The sequence below is a fragment of the Bombus vancouverensis genome, chromosome 4 (assembly GCF_051014615.1).
Source record: "Bombus vancouverensis nearcticus chromosome 4, iyBomVanc1_principal, whole genome shotgun sequence".
In the NCBI taxonomy this organism is placed as follows: Eukaryota; Metazoa; Arthropoda; class Insecta; order Hymenoptera; family Apidae; genus Bombus; species Bombus vancouverensis.
In genome coordinates, this window is record NC_134914.1 from 10,584,132 (window position 1) to 10,600,711 (window position 16,580).

Sequence of the window (16,580 nt, forward strand, 5' to 3'; positions counted from 1 at the left end):
ATGAGAGGAACAAATAAAGTGAAAGATATCGCAATCGCTAGAAGACGATCATATCGAAATCATCATCTTTGACGTTCGAGAAACAAAGCCTGCAGCCAAGCTGAAGTGTCGTTTGATAACGAGTATCGAGATAACACAGCCTGGTAGCTTGGTAGCTAGGATAAGTGGTATTTACACTGTTCATTGCAAGATTGCTTTTTAACGAACCGTTCAAAGCAATCGAAAAATTGAGGAAGAACGTTCGATTAATCGTACATATTACAAATTTCAAGACGATATAAAATTTTGTAATTTAGACATTTGGCAAGCGTGACGATTACCATGAGAAACATCTAAAGCTCTCTGGTATTGCGATTTCTCTATTATATCGCACCCTACGGGAAAGCGCTTCGATAAATATATATCCCACTTCCCTCGATCTCACCCTATTCTTTTATTACCGGTAAGTCCCGACCGAACGATACTATGTAGCAGAATTTATGTTCACATTCACGGATCGCACGAGCAGTTCGATACGTCGATGACCGTATCGAAGAATGCACGACGTTTCCTATTTACCACCGCGTGTCGGCAATTTTCTTTAATAGTGGCAACAGCATCTTAGCCGGCGTGGCATATACACGTGGCTATTCGCACGTAACATTACATAATAACGCAAACGAAACGGACGCCCAGGCCAGACGACGTCGGTTTCGAATGGGAGAGAGACCATGCAAAAGCCGGCGCGGCGTGTCGCGTTCGCAAAGGAGCAGTCGTGGGCTCTCCTTTCTCTCCAGACGATAGGAAGACAGTTCACTGAAAACAGTTTATTATTAATAGATATGCCTTGGTTTCCCGAGCGAGTTGCCGGCTTTATTTCGAGGTTAGTCTGTACTGAGTTTTTGAACCGTACGTTTTATTCTCCTTGCTGCGTGGCCCTCCCTCCCTCCCCGTGCCCCTCCCCCTAGCCCCGGCCCGACCATTCCTTCCTCAGCCCCTGCTGAGCGGTTGTCGTTTTCCTTTTGCCTCCTCCCCTCTACTCTTCTCTTAAAAACGAGACTCGCCACCGACTTTCCGACAAAGGAATAAAGAAAAGAAACAACTAGCCACGCTACGCGGTTGAGGATGGCACGGCAAACCGTAGCACAGCACGGCATAGCGTGGCATGGTGGGTAGAGACTTTCCGTACAGGGAGAGCAAGGGGGTACTTGTCAAGCCAATGGCGCAGCTACTCAGGGGCCGTGTTTTTCGTTTTCCTGATTTATTGTTATTTCAACGATTCTGATTCTTTGAAACGTTATCGTACGAGCAAATTTTCGTTATATCTTTTATACGTAGGCGTTATCGTCTTCGTTGACGAAATACAACAGCTTTATCGACGATACGATATCGATGATACAACAAGAATTTCAATGTTTCACGTTGTTTGTTATTGATTTGATTTGTTCCAAGAAGGGAGTTACAATCGTTGTGCATATATATCGATTAGTGTAAATTAGTTACAAGTTGGTGGAAACGTGGAAGATGAATATTAATAGATAAGTAGAAAATTGAATAACGATTTTGACAGAGAATTATGTTAACAAGAGACACGAAATACCGCTACTGGGTCTCGTGTATACATGACAAAGTGCTTTTCGGTAAAGTTCATTCATTACATTGTCAAAGGTGACGCCTATGTTTCTTCTGAAACACCGCTAGGAGATAATAGCGTGCGGGTACAGTCTCCAAAAAGAGTATTTCCCATTTATCCCACTACACTACTACATTTATGCACTTTAACCTTGAATAATTGAAAAACAAATAGTAAAATGCTTAGGAAGCATGGCATTTATCTCGGCTTTCTCAAATTATGCTTAACTCGGGAAACGCTGTGAGTTTCCTTAAGTATACTGGGTAAAATTTAGAAAGTTATTAACAGTTACTCAAATTTTAGTTCCATTAAAACCATCTTAATTTCTGGCCTAATTATCATTCATCCTTAAGACGATAATTAAACGAATGTTTTTGTTACGTAGATCGCTAACAGAAGCAACAGAAGATGTTGTACGATAAATATTCCGCTATAACGTAGCGTCGAAATATTAAGAATAATTATCATTATCTCTGGTGGACGGAAGATTAAAGCGCGGACCAAGTAAAAACCAAAGATGACCCTAAACCATTACTCATCGGTTGAAGTTTGCCGCGACGGAAGGTACAGTAGTCTGGTTGTGCGTCATTCTGACGAATTACGGGATTCTAGCGACGACTTCGACGACGCGACAATCTCGCCCGTAGGAACGATTCGACGCCGGGTCCTTTCAGACAGGAGCCCCGTTTTTCCGAATCCTTTAAAAGCGACTTTCTCCGCGAGCGAATCGGAGCAACGTCCGCACGCGATCACCGACGCAAAAATCCGGCGAAGTTTTGTTTGCGACCGCGATAATCGAAATCCTTAGGAGGCCCCCGGTTCCCTTTTTACGCATGCCGTTCGACGTCGCGGCGTCGACATTTAGTGTCGTCGTAGACCACGTTGAACCATCATCGGCTTCTTTCAAAACCCCACCAGCCGTACGAAGCTATCCTTCTTTGCCTCTCTCATAGACCTTCGCTGGACAAAAAGGAAAGAGAGAAGATGAGGAGAAAAGGAAAGTATACGCGTGGTTAGTACGAGAAAACGAGTACGAAGGTAAAAGGAAGACGGGAGGGAAAGAGATGGAGGTAGAGCAAGAAGGTTATATAGGAGGAAGACGGAGAGAACACAGAAAATAGGATAGGAAACGTAGAAAAGGAAGAACGCGAGAAACAGAAAGAAAGGGAAATAGAGGAAGATGGAATTACGAGAAGAAGAAGGGAATAGAATAAGAGAGACGGCCGGTGTAGTTAGAAGGAGAAGAGGAAGGAAAGGAGACGGATTCGATGGAGTAACAGAGAAAAGCTGACGAAAAAGTGGCAAAGGGAGGGAGGTGAAAGAGAGACGGACGGAAAGAGCGTGAATCGGAGGTTCGGAGCCGCGCCTCCTACCTTCAGGGCCCATGTATCCACGGCTCGGCACTGTTGACGACGCAGCGCCCTATGGAAGGGGAAAGGGAATTACGGGGAACGTGGTTTAGGCAAGAACGATCGTCCGTAGTCGTAGTCGGGCCACGAGTCGAGCGATGTCGTGTGACCGACCTCTCTCGTCGCGACCGCGTTTCTTTCTCTTTCGTCGCTTTTACCTGGATTAAATTCGACACCGAGTGTTGTTCGTTTCGCAGCCACACGGCTGCCTACGTGCATGTAACTGAAAGTCAGTGACAGGGGAACGAGCATGCGAGCACGAACGTTTCGCCTTTGCGTCGAAAGCACGATAAACAAAAGATAGAAAGAAAAAGACGAGAAAGTTGACTGGGCGCCGACTGGGTCGTAAGTCGTAACTTCAAACGCTGCAACCAACCCTCGAAAACACGTGTCGTTCGTTCGGTGCGTTGTCGCGCACGTCGATCGTTGTGTGATCAACCGATGTCGACCGACTGTTATCAGGAGAGTATGAAGTTCGCGGAAGTGTGTTTGTTTTCCAATTTCTAGCAGTGGCTACGGTGAACCGTGCACGGGGGAAATCGGGCACGACGAGAGAACGACGAATGATTGTCAGGTGAAAACACAGCCGTGTTTTTTAACATCGGATACGGCGATATTCGTCGATCGTCATAGTGACATACGGCTGGCTGTTGCGACGCGAAGGAACAGGAAGAATTTAATACGGTGACGAGTTTGGGAAGAAAAATAAAAACAAAGTGGCGAAACAAGAAGCCTGGAAGGAAAGTGTGCGCAACGTTTGTGGATGCATGAGGGTCTCATGGCTACTGGATTCGTAAAGTGGTGGCGGGCAAGGTTCCTCGCTGGCTATAGACCCTTTTCTGGTAAGCTACTATGACGCCTCTCTGTCTTTCTCGCTATCGACTCTATTCGTCTACTTTTATCCATTCGACCCCCGCTTTTTCTTCCCTTATGTTTCTTTTTTGTCATATATACACTTCAAAATATCGATGTGCGTCGAAATCGCCGATGCATGGATAGATCGAGATATACCATATACGGATTTGTTCGGTCAGGGTCCGGTTATAGGCGTGATATTTTGCCCGAGTTGCGAGCCGCGTGGTGCGTGTTTCTCGATGATGCTACTGCAGTATGACAGAAGTGGATCCCACGTGGTGTTACGTCATACTTGCATTTTTCTTACCCGTTGATCTATAACCTTGTTCTGCTAAAAATTTGTCTGTTAACCGTCATTGGTTTCTTACTTTTCGAACAATTTGTAGAGCTTTCGAATATTTTCTGACGCAATTGAACGATAAATATTTTTATTATTTTCCTTTTTTCTATTTCAATTAATTATTGAACGTCGCATCAACCACTTTTATGGGTTATTACCGACTCAGAGACGAAATTTGCAGCTCGTTATACAGTTTGGTATTATCTGATATTATTTGGTATATATTTTATAAATTCATCGATGATGTTATACATTCTATTTAGACAATACGTCGTTATACTAGTTGTAAAATGTTTATGCAACGGTATATATTTATGAATGTTAAATATTAGTTGAAATATAGTTGAACGAGCAGTTACTTATTTGTAAACTGTAATAATAATACAAATATATGTTTTGTTTTATTGTTAGTTTCAAAAAGAGTAGATAGAAATAAATTGAATAGCGCTTGAAATACGCATTGACACTTATCATTTTTAGTTTCGTATGTGTAAAATATTGTAAGCGTGAAGATAAATATTTGAATGATTGATATTGATATCGAAGGCGGCACTCTATCAGCAAATAACTACTTTATCGTTACATGGTAACGATCTTTCAATAAACTAAAAAAACATTTACATAATATGTATAGATACTATAAGAAATAACATAGTCATTTTATAAATGCAAATAAAGATATGCGATGAAAAGAATGCGACATGTATTCTATCAAAAACCACTGATGAATTATTTTTATATTTTTTAACTATGATATTCTAAAGCGAAAGGTGACAAATTTTAATATTTACTATCTTACTTATTTAATTTTACTTATTTAGTTATTCGAAAAAAATTTCACTGCGAAGGGGATAACAGTTTCTCAGTTGTATAAATAACACTTAACATGTCATTAGTCTATAACTTTTAACACTTGTAAACCTACTTTAATGAAACAAACATAGCTATGTATGTTCCACCAGAAGCTAACATCTACTCGTAAGATGGAGGGTAAAAATAAAACGCGCTTCTAGTTAGCCGCGTTCCAGAATTCGAAAAATTTTAATTGATACAGATCTTCGTTCGCATCTTGCAAGTGGATCGTTCAGAAATAAAGAGTCGCTAGTTTAAATAACAGTTTAAAAACAGTAAATATTTCAATAAAAGTCAGCCATCCCATGATATTCGATAGAAAATTTATTCAAATTAATCATTTTATTCAGTATAATAAATATTACTCGTTATATCTCCATAATGTTTCACTTCTCATATTTTATATTCGCTACAGACAAAATTAAATTTCATTTCATTCCGAATATTAGTATTACGTAATCTACGAATCGTCTCTTACGTTTGTCATAGTGCAAATCAAAGCCATGCAGACTCGCCGATTAAAAATTATCGTATTAAAGGAAAACAAAAATCAGAAAAGGACAGAAAAGAGAAGCAAAAGCAAGAATGAACTAACACAATATCTTTCCATGTCGTCTATTAGTCTATCTCTATCCTCCGTCCTACAGTCGCGTCGTTGGGAAGAGAAACTGATCGAAAATCGTGGAACAATTGCCTGGGTCCGTCTATGTATGGGTGAGGCGCGCGGCGCAGCGAATCCCGCTTTTGAAGATCGGCCGATCTCGGATTCTCTTGCGGCGTTCCTCTTTATGGGTGTTTTCTCTTGCGTCGCGGGGCAAAATTTTCATACGAGTCGAGAGCCGAATGAGTAGGAACAGGGAAAGCTGTTGCGTCGGCAAATGATAAAAGTTACGAGCCGAGCAAACAGAAAGGGGTGATATACAAAGAAGAAAGCAGAAGCCGCTTGTGTCCCGCTCTCCCGCTGCTTTTCATTCAAGAGGGCGCAAAAGCGGTACGGTACACACGGTATAAACACACGCGCGCGCTCTTTCGTACACAGCGTATATATAGTACTACAGACTACATATACACGTACTATAGATTATACACGTAGCTGCACGAGGGGGAGGGTCGCGCGTCAAGGGTGGAGTTTAATTATCGAGACCTTGCAAGTTCGTTACATACATTAGTCCGGTGGTTAGATAAAAGGCGTCCATGGCTATTCTCTATTCCTTTGATATCAAAGCAAAGATTCTCTCTCTCTCTCTCTCTGTTCCCTCTTTCTACCCGTTCCACTGTGGTCTTCGCTCTCCATCTCAGTTTCCCCTTGTTCTTCCTATGTTTCTTCCTCTTCTCTCTGTCACGCTCTTCCCTCTGTTTCTCTCTTTCGCTCTCCGCCATTCTTTGTCTCCCTTTTTTTTTCTCCCCCGGTGCGTTCAGTGTCTTGGGTCTTTAACGCTCGCCCCACGAAAGAGTTACGGGCGTAATTACCACACGGCAGGTATCATTATACGCGTATATGCGTCCGTTTCTTTATGCAGATACGATTATCCCGCTTTTTCTTCTCTTCTTCTCTCTTTTTTTTTCTAATTTTTTGGTTTTGCTTTTTCCTTTTTCTCCGGTGTTTTCTTTTATCTCTGCCCTACTTTCGGTTTTCCTTGTCCCCCTTTCGTCATTTCTTTTCCCTTCCTCGTTCTCTTTTCTGCGCGCGTGTGCAAGCGTTTTCTCGTCGTTTTTTTCCCTCCTTTTTCATTCTTTTTCCTCCCGTTGGTCTCGAGTAATTGAAATTAGCGGCCGGCTTCGTTTATTACGAGTTTCGTATCGCTAATTATCGTTGCTTCGCGGTCCCTTTGATGCCGACGTTTTTAAGTATATATTTTACTGGAATCACGCTGCACCGGCTTAATGATGTATCGCGTGAATTAAGATAAAAGCGGAGGCTCCTCGAGACCGAAGAGACGGCCTACCATCGTAGAAGGGAAACGTGTAAACGGTGGCCAAAGCACTCGAAACATTCTCCGGCTACTCGGAACTCGAATCGCCGCGGAACTCGTTTTATCGAACCCCGATTATGTATTGAGCATTCCCTTAATATTTTGGTCGATTGCTCGGCCAACTTGCAACAGAATCCGATCCGAGTAGCTTAAATAATTCTAACGTTTAGCTATGTTACATTCGCGTAGTTGTATTTTAATTGACACTGCAATATCTTTTTCTCCTTTTGCATTGTTTTATCGAGTCGAGAAAAAATATCATAGCGATGACAAGGAATTTAGTACTACAGTACGATGAAATACTAAAAAACGTTCAAGTACTAAAATAATATAAATTTAAAAATAAAAAAAAAATTTAAAGGAACTGTACAAAATTTGTAAACGTTTACCTTTTCCGAAAGAAATGTTTATTTTTCTAAACTCTCGCACCTATTGCAAGACCCTCGTAAAATTCTAACGTGCATCTTCAATATTCATTGATCGATAGTCTGAGCAGTAATTGCTGACAGTTGTTAGAGCTTGTTCTTTTTACTATGGCTGGATGTTGGACGCATGTAGGACGGCCGCCTATTACAATCCATGAATTCCAAAAGAAATGAAAAGCTTTCCTTCTTAATTGAATTGCTTATTGCGTTGTACTGATCATTATGAAATAAGAGAAGCGTGCACCAATGTGTGTAACGCTGCGTTAAATTACACCTCCGTCGTTTCCTTATTTATTTATATTTTTATTATTGGATTTTGTTAATCATCATTGATATTGACAAATTAGTATCACGATTGACATTGTTTGATAAGATATAAAACAATTAAATTGACAAAGATAATAAGTTAAGTATCTATTTCAGAGATAGTTTCCATGTGTTTCGTAAGAAGGAAAGAAAGATGAAACGTTTTTTATATCGACGTTCAATTTCCTAACTTTCGATATGTGTATACGAAATTCCTAGATATAGAAAATCCTTCGAACAGTCGTCCCTACGTGTGTGGCGAGGTCCATTAGATAAAATCTTTACTTAAGATTCTCTTTTCCTTTTACGTTGTGGGTGGGAAAGAGGTCGTTCCAAATTTATTGCTCCCTATCACTCCTTTACATTGATCTCGCCATTCAAATCTTATCGTTGTACATTTACCACCAACGAGTATACGAATTAACACCTTCTTACCAACTACTACTAATAAATAACTATTTTTATTAGCGAACTTGGCAAAATTGTTTGTACGAAAAATTATATTATAAAAGTTCGAAATTTTATTTTGCCAATTTTCGAATATTCCTCGATCTAGAATTTGCATATCTTACAAGTACAGGTATTACATATGGAAACATTCTGTGTAAATAATAATAATAATAATAATATTCTAATCTGTCTAATATTCTGTCTAATAATATTCTATCGAATACACAGCGTATAAAACATTTTATATTTAATTGCATAGTTTATTCGATCCAAACATCCAGGAAATATATTTAAACGATGCACATTTGCTCCAAAGCGTCGGTGAAAACTTTAGAAATTTTGTAAAAAGCGGCGCTCCATGTACCGCATCATGGCGGCGGACGTGTCGTGTTTCGTAGATGCTCATTTATGTATGGTAGTTGCGCAAAGATATCTTTTCAGTATTTCATTTCGTAGAACGCTTTTACACAGGCGTCTAGGTAACGGTAAACGGCAGTGTAATGCAGACACATTAAAGATACATTACACTTCCTTCGGCGAGTGTGCAAAACGTTTCTGAAATAAACGCTGGAAATGGATGTGTTCTCGCCATCCCTTTCAGTGGAACTTTCGTTAATTCGTTCGCTCGCTCGTTCGCTCGCACCGCGCGAATAATTTCGGCCGAGCAATAGACCGAATGCATTAAAGATAATTGCGCTTTTATGCACGGAATCCGGTCTCTCTGTAATTATGAAACAGCAACCCTTTGATCTGTAATTTACGCGTTTAAACGCGTTCGCATCCATCAATTTCTAGACACGCTTCCGCCGATTAAAATTTTTCCTCTGTCATTTTTTGCTCAATTTTTCAAATCTTTTTAACGTCGTCGACTCTTTCTGTGTTCACCTTATTTTCGTGCCAATCTTCTATTTATTTTGTTTCTTGTCTATATTAGCTGTTGCTTCTTTTCTTGTTTTAAAAGTCGTGTAGTATAGATCGAGGCACGTAAACAATGATCTCGTTGGATTCGATTTAATGTGAAAGAAACGTGACCGTGAGATAGGTTTGACGATCTGTTGTATTTATTTCTGGTGATTCGAAGTTACATCCCCTTGAAAATAGTCCGAAAATACTTCCTACACTCCGTAACTTAAGTACCGAGTGGCACTCAGAAACTGACTATAAATATAGGCTTTACCGTGGAGGATGTTACTTTGATACCTTTGAGATTCTGACTTTTGTTTACGAGCGACGCCGCCGCTCGACCGTAGATAACAGTTTCATTCCCTTTGATGAGAACTTCATGCAACGTAAAACAAAGCTACGAAGAGGAATATGTTTAACGAGCTAGCGTAAAACGAGTAGAACCACTCTGATCTTATAATTATATTAAGCTTCGTTTTCATAAAACCAACATCTCATTTAAAATAAAATTTCATTCGTTAAAATATCAGTGTGATATCCACTTGCGCGAATATCGACGATTATTATACAACGTACGATCTCACTTGCGTAGGATTTTTCATAGCTTTCGTCGCGGTTTATCGTAAGATAGTTAGAGGCTGGTTAAATATCGGTTAAATCTTGGTCCGTCCATTATTACTGACAAGTTAACGATCGTTTGGTTACAGTGGTTGGTAATACGGAAGGCAGCGACTCGGAGGAACTTCTTGGCGGTATCTCGGCACCTCGTAGCGGTTCGCCACCGGAATCCCAGCCAATTCTATTAGAAACAGAGGCACCACAGGTCGCGGTTGACGCTTCCACCAGTCCTACGCCGGCCACCGGAAATGACGAGCAGCCGAGTGCTAGTACAACGAAGCAACTCAGTTTCGAGGTATTATTAACTCCCTTGCTTGTTAAAGAGGAAACAATAAAACAATATGTTGTTGTTTTTAAATTTCAACAACTTTTTTTCTAAATTAATCCTCGATTAACCCTCTAACATTACGTTTAATCTTTCATTGGGAACGTAAAGATAGTAGATCTTTTAGAACAAATTTTCATCTCCTAAGAGATTGAACTTATCTTATTATACAACGTAATCGATGCTTACAGCAAATCTGTATCATTGGATCCTTTGCGATTCAAACTCGGTATAAAATATATTCTTTTCAGCTATAATTTAATATATGTATCTAAGCACCTTATCGAACTTACTAACTTATCGCGATAAGATACAAATGGAAGATAATAATAAATTAATATACAGGGTGGTTGGTAACTGGTGGTACAAGCGGGAAGGGGGTGATTCTACGTGAAAAAAGAAGTGGAAAATACAGAATAACAATTTTTCGTTCGAGGCTTTGTTTTCGAGAAAATCGACTTTGAATTTTGGCTCGGTACGCGCGCACTTTATCGCGTCTCGTTATAACGGATCTCACTGTACATCGTTGTCTCAATGGAAAAATTAAAAAAGAATTTTTTTTATTCTATATTTTCGACTTCTTTTTTCACCCCCTTTCCGCTTGTACCACCAGTATACCAACCACCCTGTATACGATACACGTAATATATAGAATCAATAATAAAATATTGCTGGGACCGCAGACTCTGCACGATTTACATATTCCAAGTAATAAAATATCTCGTCCCATTTCTATTTATCATTGATTTGAAACTTTTATTACTCAACTGTTGGTCCGGTTGCAGGAATTCGAATGCGACGTTTCGGTAGCGGAGGGTGACCGAAGACGGCAAGAATTCTCATTCACCCTGTACGATTTCGACGGCCACGGGAAGATAACAAAGGACGACATAGCCGGCCTGGTTACTACCATTTACGATACTCTGGGCGCTTCTATCCAGGTACCACCGTGCGGCAGTAAGACGATTAAGGTGAAATTGACTGTGTCGCCAGATCAGAGAACCAGCCAGACGCGATCGGCTGGCGGCTGTTTGAACGCGTCCACGCAGCCGGCTGCTGCTACGAGCTTTTCCGGAAATTCGTCCTGCTGCCATTTAAAGCACGCGTCCTGCAACAATGCCGGGACCCATACTGGCGCGCATGGTTTACGTAGAGTTCCTAGAAGGAGGAGGGTGCCACGACACCGTTGCCAGGTAAGATTGATGCCCCTACGAGGCGAGGATTCGAGGCTTTGGGTTTTTATGGAGCCGCGTCTCTTCTTTCGTAACCCGACAATTCTAGAAGCTAGTGGCGGATTTATCATTTCTGCCTTTCGAGATTTATCGTTCGCGGGATAGGAGGGGGGTCTGTTCCTTCTGATTCTTTCTTTATCCGTTTTTCTCCCCTACCCCCCCTTTTTTTTTTATTTTTATTATCGATGTTGGACAGATGTAACAGGGTTCCTCGCGGATTGCCTTTTTATTGTCGGGGTGTTCGAACTCTCGGAATTCTGAATGAAACAGCTGCGCGTCGTTGTATGGTAGTTATTTGAATCTTGGAATATAAAGAAGATAGGTTTGTGATAGGAATTTTTATATTTTAATGTCAAAGGATGTCAGATTAACGCGTAGGACAATATGTACATATCGATAAAGATATGTTTTATGTAGCATACGACAAATATCAGAAAGTGTTTGTATATTTGTTAAATGATGTTATTTGTAAGTAATATTACACGTTCGATAAATCAAAATATATTATTTTTATATGCTGTTCTAGAACGAAGAGAAGGAGGTGGATACCCACAGCGAGGATGACGGTGAAAACGCACGAACAAATCGAATAAAGCAGGAGGAATTACGCAAAAGGGTGGGGCCCGTGCCTCATTTACCATCACCCTATTCCAATAGCTCCGAGGGTGATATTAGCGATGACAGTGATGTTTCTCCCGCAGTTTCCCCCTTGACGCCACTTCTCACGACTAATCAGCGAAAACGCAGTGGTGCCCTACAAAGGCAACAGCTCTTGGAAATTATTCAGGCGAACATGGAAAAGAATAATCTCAGTTTTCATACATCAAGGTACGTCTTTCGCGTTCAATCGCATGGAAAATCGCGTGACGTGCTCTCGAAGAAAAGGAACTATAGCGCAAATAAATACATATTTCGTACAGAGATTCCTAACAAGATTGTTCCATTTCGGTAGTCTTATCTACATTTTCTGATATCTTGCCTAAATATATATCGCGTGTGTTATGTATAGGATACATAATACAGATAATTTTTAACGAGTTAAATCGGTCTTTTCTTAGAATCTATTTTTTTTTTTTGGCAGTATTCGCAAAAATCCGCGATATATTTACGTAAAATATTTCCTTTTCCATCGGTAAGATTTCTTTATGTTAATATCATCGACCGAATATATGCTATAATAACAATTAAATTCGCAATTGTTATTTGCTGTTCGCTTGAAGAAAGTAACAATAAAAATATAACGCTTCTGACACACCAGGAAACGACATCAGAACGAGCAACTGCGCATTCCATCCCAAGCCCCGCACGTCGAGACTTCACCTCACTACAATCAAGATTGTCGTTCACCATCGGAATCTCGGCCCACGGCGACAGCTTACCATAAGCCTACTCGGGAAAAGCCTCAGGGTTTCACGTCGTTCTCCAAGGTACCTGCGAAGCATAGGGGGAATCTGAGGAAGACGCGTGCACACTACGGACTTCAGAGGAATAACACGACGGTGCAACCGCCACGAGCATACGTTCAACCTCAAGTTCTACCGAGAAATGTGATCAGCCCGAACGTCTATACAGACCAACAAACCACTGCACCAGCTAACGCGAATCGTAATGGCGGCAATCTGATATCGAACAATCAGCACCCTATTAATCAAACTCCGACCAACAATCATAACGTTCAGCGTAGCGAGACGCAGTTTGGTCAAACGCCTCAACAGTGTGGTAAGTCGAGCAAGAAACATCAACTGAAGCATGCGACCAGGGAACAGGATCAGGCCAGAGCTATGGTCCAAGTCGTTCGTTGGTTGGAACGAGAATTTTCGCAGAACGCCGCTGCGAGCTCCGGTAGGAAGCACGTTCACGAACATATTCATCATCATTACCATCATTACCACACGGAGGCGCTTGTTTGATTCGTTCTTCGTTCGAGGAGCTTTTGCGCGAATGTAACGAGATTCTTTGGTGATTGCATTAGTCCTCGAGCGATAGGGTGGAGACTGAGTGATCTGTGCTGTTCTTTAAAAGATTTTTTTCTGATTGCCGGCTGTCAGAAATCAGTCGATTGATCTATTATTATTTAGCTGTAGGGTCGACCGTTGGAAATTTAAAACTATAGCCTGTTTTCTTCTGTTTTTACACATCCCTACAATAATTATTGTATCTAGTGATTAAAATGAATATTTCACAGTTAGAATAGAAATCGAATTCAGTCGTTCATCCTATGATTTCCGAGGATCAGTGTAGTAAAAAACACCTACAGCCAAACTTTTGTTCATCTATTCCTACACTTTGCGGTTTGTACATTTTTATTCGTTCGAATGTACTGAGTTCCTGCGTAAATTTTAATTCCGAAATATCGAGATATTCTAATGGAAGTTACGAAGATCACTGCCATGTTTCGTTCTTTTTAGAAAGAAGGTATTATCGAACCCGATTTTAACATAGTCGATCAATAACGAACCAAAGCGCACTTTTTAAAAATGGATACTCGAATAGCTTTGGATCATTGTAAGTATCGACTAAGCAATGTATCGAGAAGTTTTATTCTTGAGACATGTAATCCTGTTTATATTTTAATTATTTATCGTATGGTATAAGACGATCTTTCCTCGTTTACGTTTTCAATTTCCAGAGCAAGGGATATGTGTATCTTCCTCAATTTGTAATAGTATTACAAGTGAACGAAGAAAATCTAAGATGATGAAAATCTAGATGATACCAATGATCTATTACTATACCGAAGTGCTTATTACGAAGGTTGTTATTTCTGAAATTTTTACAACGTCTCGCTACTGTAATGCTCGATATTTATAGTCACACGCATACACAATAGTGATTCGTTTTTGTACATAATCGTGTGTAAAATATGAACGAAGTTCGACGATTTTATACAATTCTTTAAACCGACTTTTAATTTATTAAAAGGAAATACTTTTAGTTTTCCTTCGAACTCGAATCACGTACAAAATCGTACAAAATCCTCCATTTTAATTTACGTGGCTTTTACATATTTTAGTACAAAGTGTAAAGATTTGTTCTACAGAGAAATTTTATTATAATCCGACGAACATACAAACTGTTTTGATTACTGTAACAATGATTTTAAAACAATTTACTCAATTAATTTATAATGTATAATGTCACTTTAGACGGAACAGTATTAGTGCGTAACAATAACGTAACCACTATACAGAATAAAGTTGCCTAGCGAGAGCATGAATTGAATTTCTAAAAATTACATACGTATGCAAAGTAGAAAATCACGAGAACTAGAAATATTTTAAAGTTCGTGGCGTTGAATAAATACGAAAATAACACTAAATAATAAGAGACAAAGTGCTTTTCTGACTAGAGCTTTCTTGCTGAAGGTATGAGCGAAACCTCAAGGAGAATGCCCAAGATCTTATCTTGAACGTTAAGCGTTTTAAAATAACTTTTCTCGGACACTTTCCTTGGAACAATCTGTAATTCGACGAAATGTATTTATTTAACTGAGCTATGAAATAAGAAAATTGTAGATAAATATTTAGTCAAAGTGTCAGGAATATTGGCTGATTGCAAAACTTTGAGCAAGTAACAATTTTTGTTACTTAGCGGATAAATATTTATTGAAAATAATGAATGACTCGTTTCATAAATCAATTGAAATCAATCAGCTAAATTTTCTTAATAATCCGATTTTACTCAGAAAATTGATTTAAAGAAAGGAGAGAGAAAGATATATCTGCAAAGGAAGTAAAATTTATTGATCTAAAAACATATATAAGAAGATAACTTTTATAGAATATATTAAAGCGTTTGCAGTCATTCAATATCTTCCTTGATCTGATATTCAGCGTTGTAATTTTTACGAAAACTTTTTTTTCTCGTAACGATTACATCGCAAATCGATGGTGCTTCTATATTCCAACGAATACAATAGTATGCCCCGTAATGGCGTTAATCATTACTTCATTGTATTTATACAATATTTCTCGACAATACAAGAAAGTATTAAGGTAATGTAATCGTAAGGAAACAATTATGAAATTTACAATTCTGTACGCTATATTTCCAATTATTGTTTCAATTCTGTAATTCATAAATGACGAAGACTTGGTAGGAAAATATGCGATGGCACGGAATTTTTGTTGAAGCAAAATCTTTATGTGTATATAATCTTTCTGTTATATAGACTATCGCTGATAATTATTTGAGATGCGACACAACGATAAAAATTACATGAAGTAAATTCATTGAGAAAGAAATAATTTACTACAAAAGTTTTTATATCTTTTTATTATCGAATAGTTCGTTATTGAGGATTTGATTAAAACACATAAAGTTTTTGAAATAATTACCGCTGATGTAATAAATTTAACCCAAGCGTATGAGTGATAAAAATATTATGATGTCAGAAATTAATGTCAAGAATTATTATACGTATCTTTTGAGGCGTAACATTGAACATGCATAAGATTTTCACAAAAAAAAAAAAAAAGTAAAGCTGAAAAGAACGGACTTGTTAAGAGTGCCTTGTCATATCTCTGTTACTACGCAAGTATTAATTATCGAATCTCAATGTACGAAAACACTTCCTTGAATTTCGATGGACCCATTTATTATTAACGCAGCTACAATTATTTTCACTAGCAGTACGTTATTAAGCTACGTATTTCTTTATATTAATTTGGAAATGCACGATGCTTAGAATCTAACAACTGGAATTGTTACGGATATTTTTCTATCGGAGTACTCGAGGAAAAAAGGATTATAATTATAATATTTATTAATTACAATAGATATTACTAACAATACGATTAAACTATGACAATTGCTACTTTGTACATTTATAAATCTTGGATGGTGGTGCTGTCCAGCGACATGTAATTTTATATCGATCTTTGTAATCATTGTAGATATTTTGTGTAATGTATTTTTTATTGATATTTATTAAAAACACATTTTGATACTACATCATCGGAATTCATTATGGAATTCATTCACTCCAGGGTGTTTCATAAAGAAAACCAATAAAATTTCGACATTATTTTCACTTCTCTATGTGCGCTTCTTTTCTACCTCCATATTTTATTCTCATATTTGTAAAGAGGTTTTCGAAAGTCGGTTGAAATCATGGAACGATAGAATGATAAAGATATATCTTTTAATTGCATCGCGAATAAACTTCGTAAATGCTGCCAATTTTCCTTTAGTGTCTGCGACTAAAACCAGAGGGATGGATGTTTAATATTCCTTTTAAATTGTTATAACAGAGAAGAAATGAGAGTGTTCATGCTCGTG

The 16,580-nt window shown here is 38.8% G+C and overlaps 1 protein-coding gene across 1 annotated transcript; it reads left to right on the forward strand.

Annotated features, from left to right (window-relative positions):
- The first annotated feature begins 2,284 nt into the window (after positions 1-2,284).
- Positions 2,285-16,332, forward strand: nkd (NKD inhibitor of WNT signaling pathway naked cuticle). The gene is made up of 5 exons (XM_033334279.2): positions 2,285-3,863; positions 9,833-10,038; positions 10,854-11,261; positions 11,827-12,128; positions 12,559-16,332. Exons 1-5 carry the CDS (start codon positions 3,785-3,787, stop codon positions 13,208-13,210), a joined length of 1,647 nt encoding a protein of 548 aa, XP_033190170.1. The 5' UTR covers positions 2,285-3,784; the 3' UTR covers positions 13,211-16,332.
- The last annotated feature ends 248 nt before the right edge of the window (positions 16,333-16,580 follow it).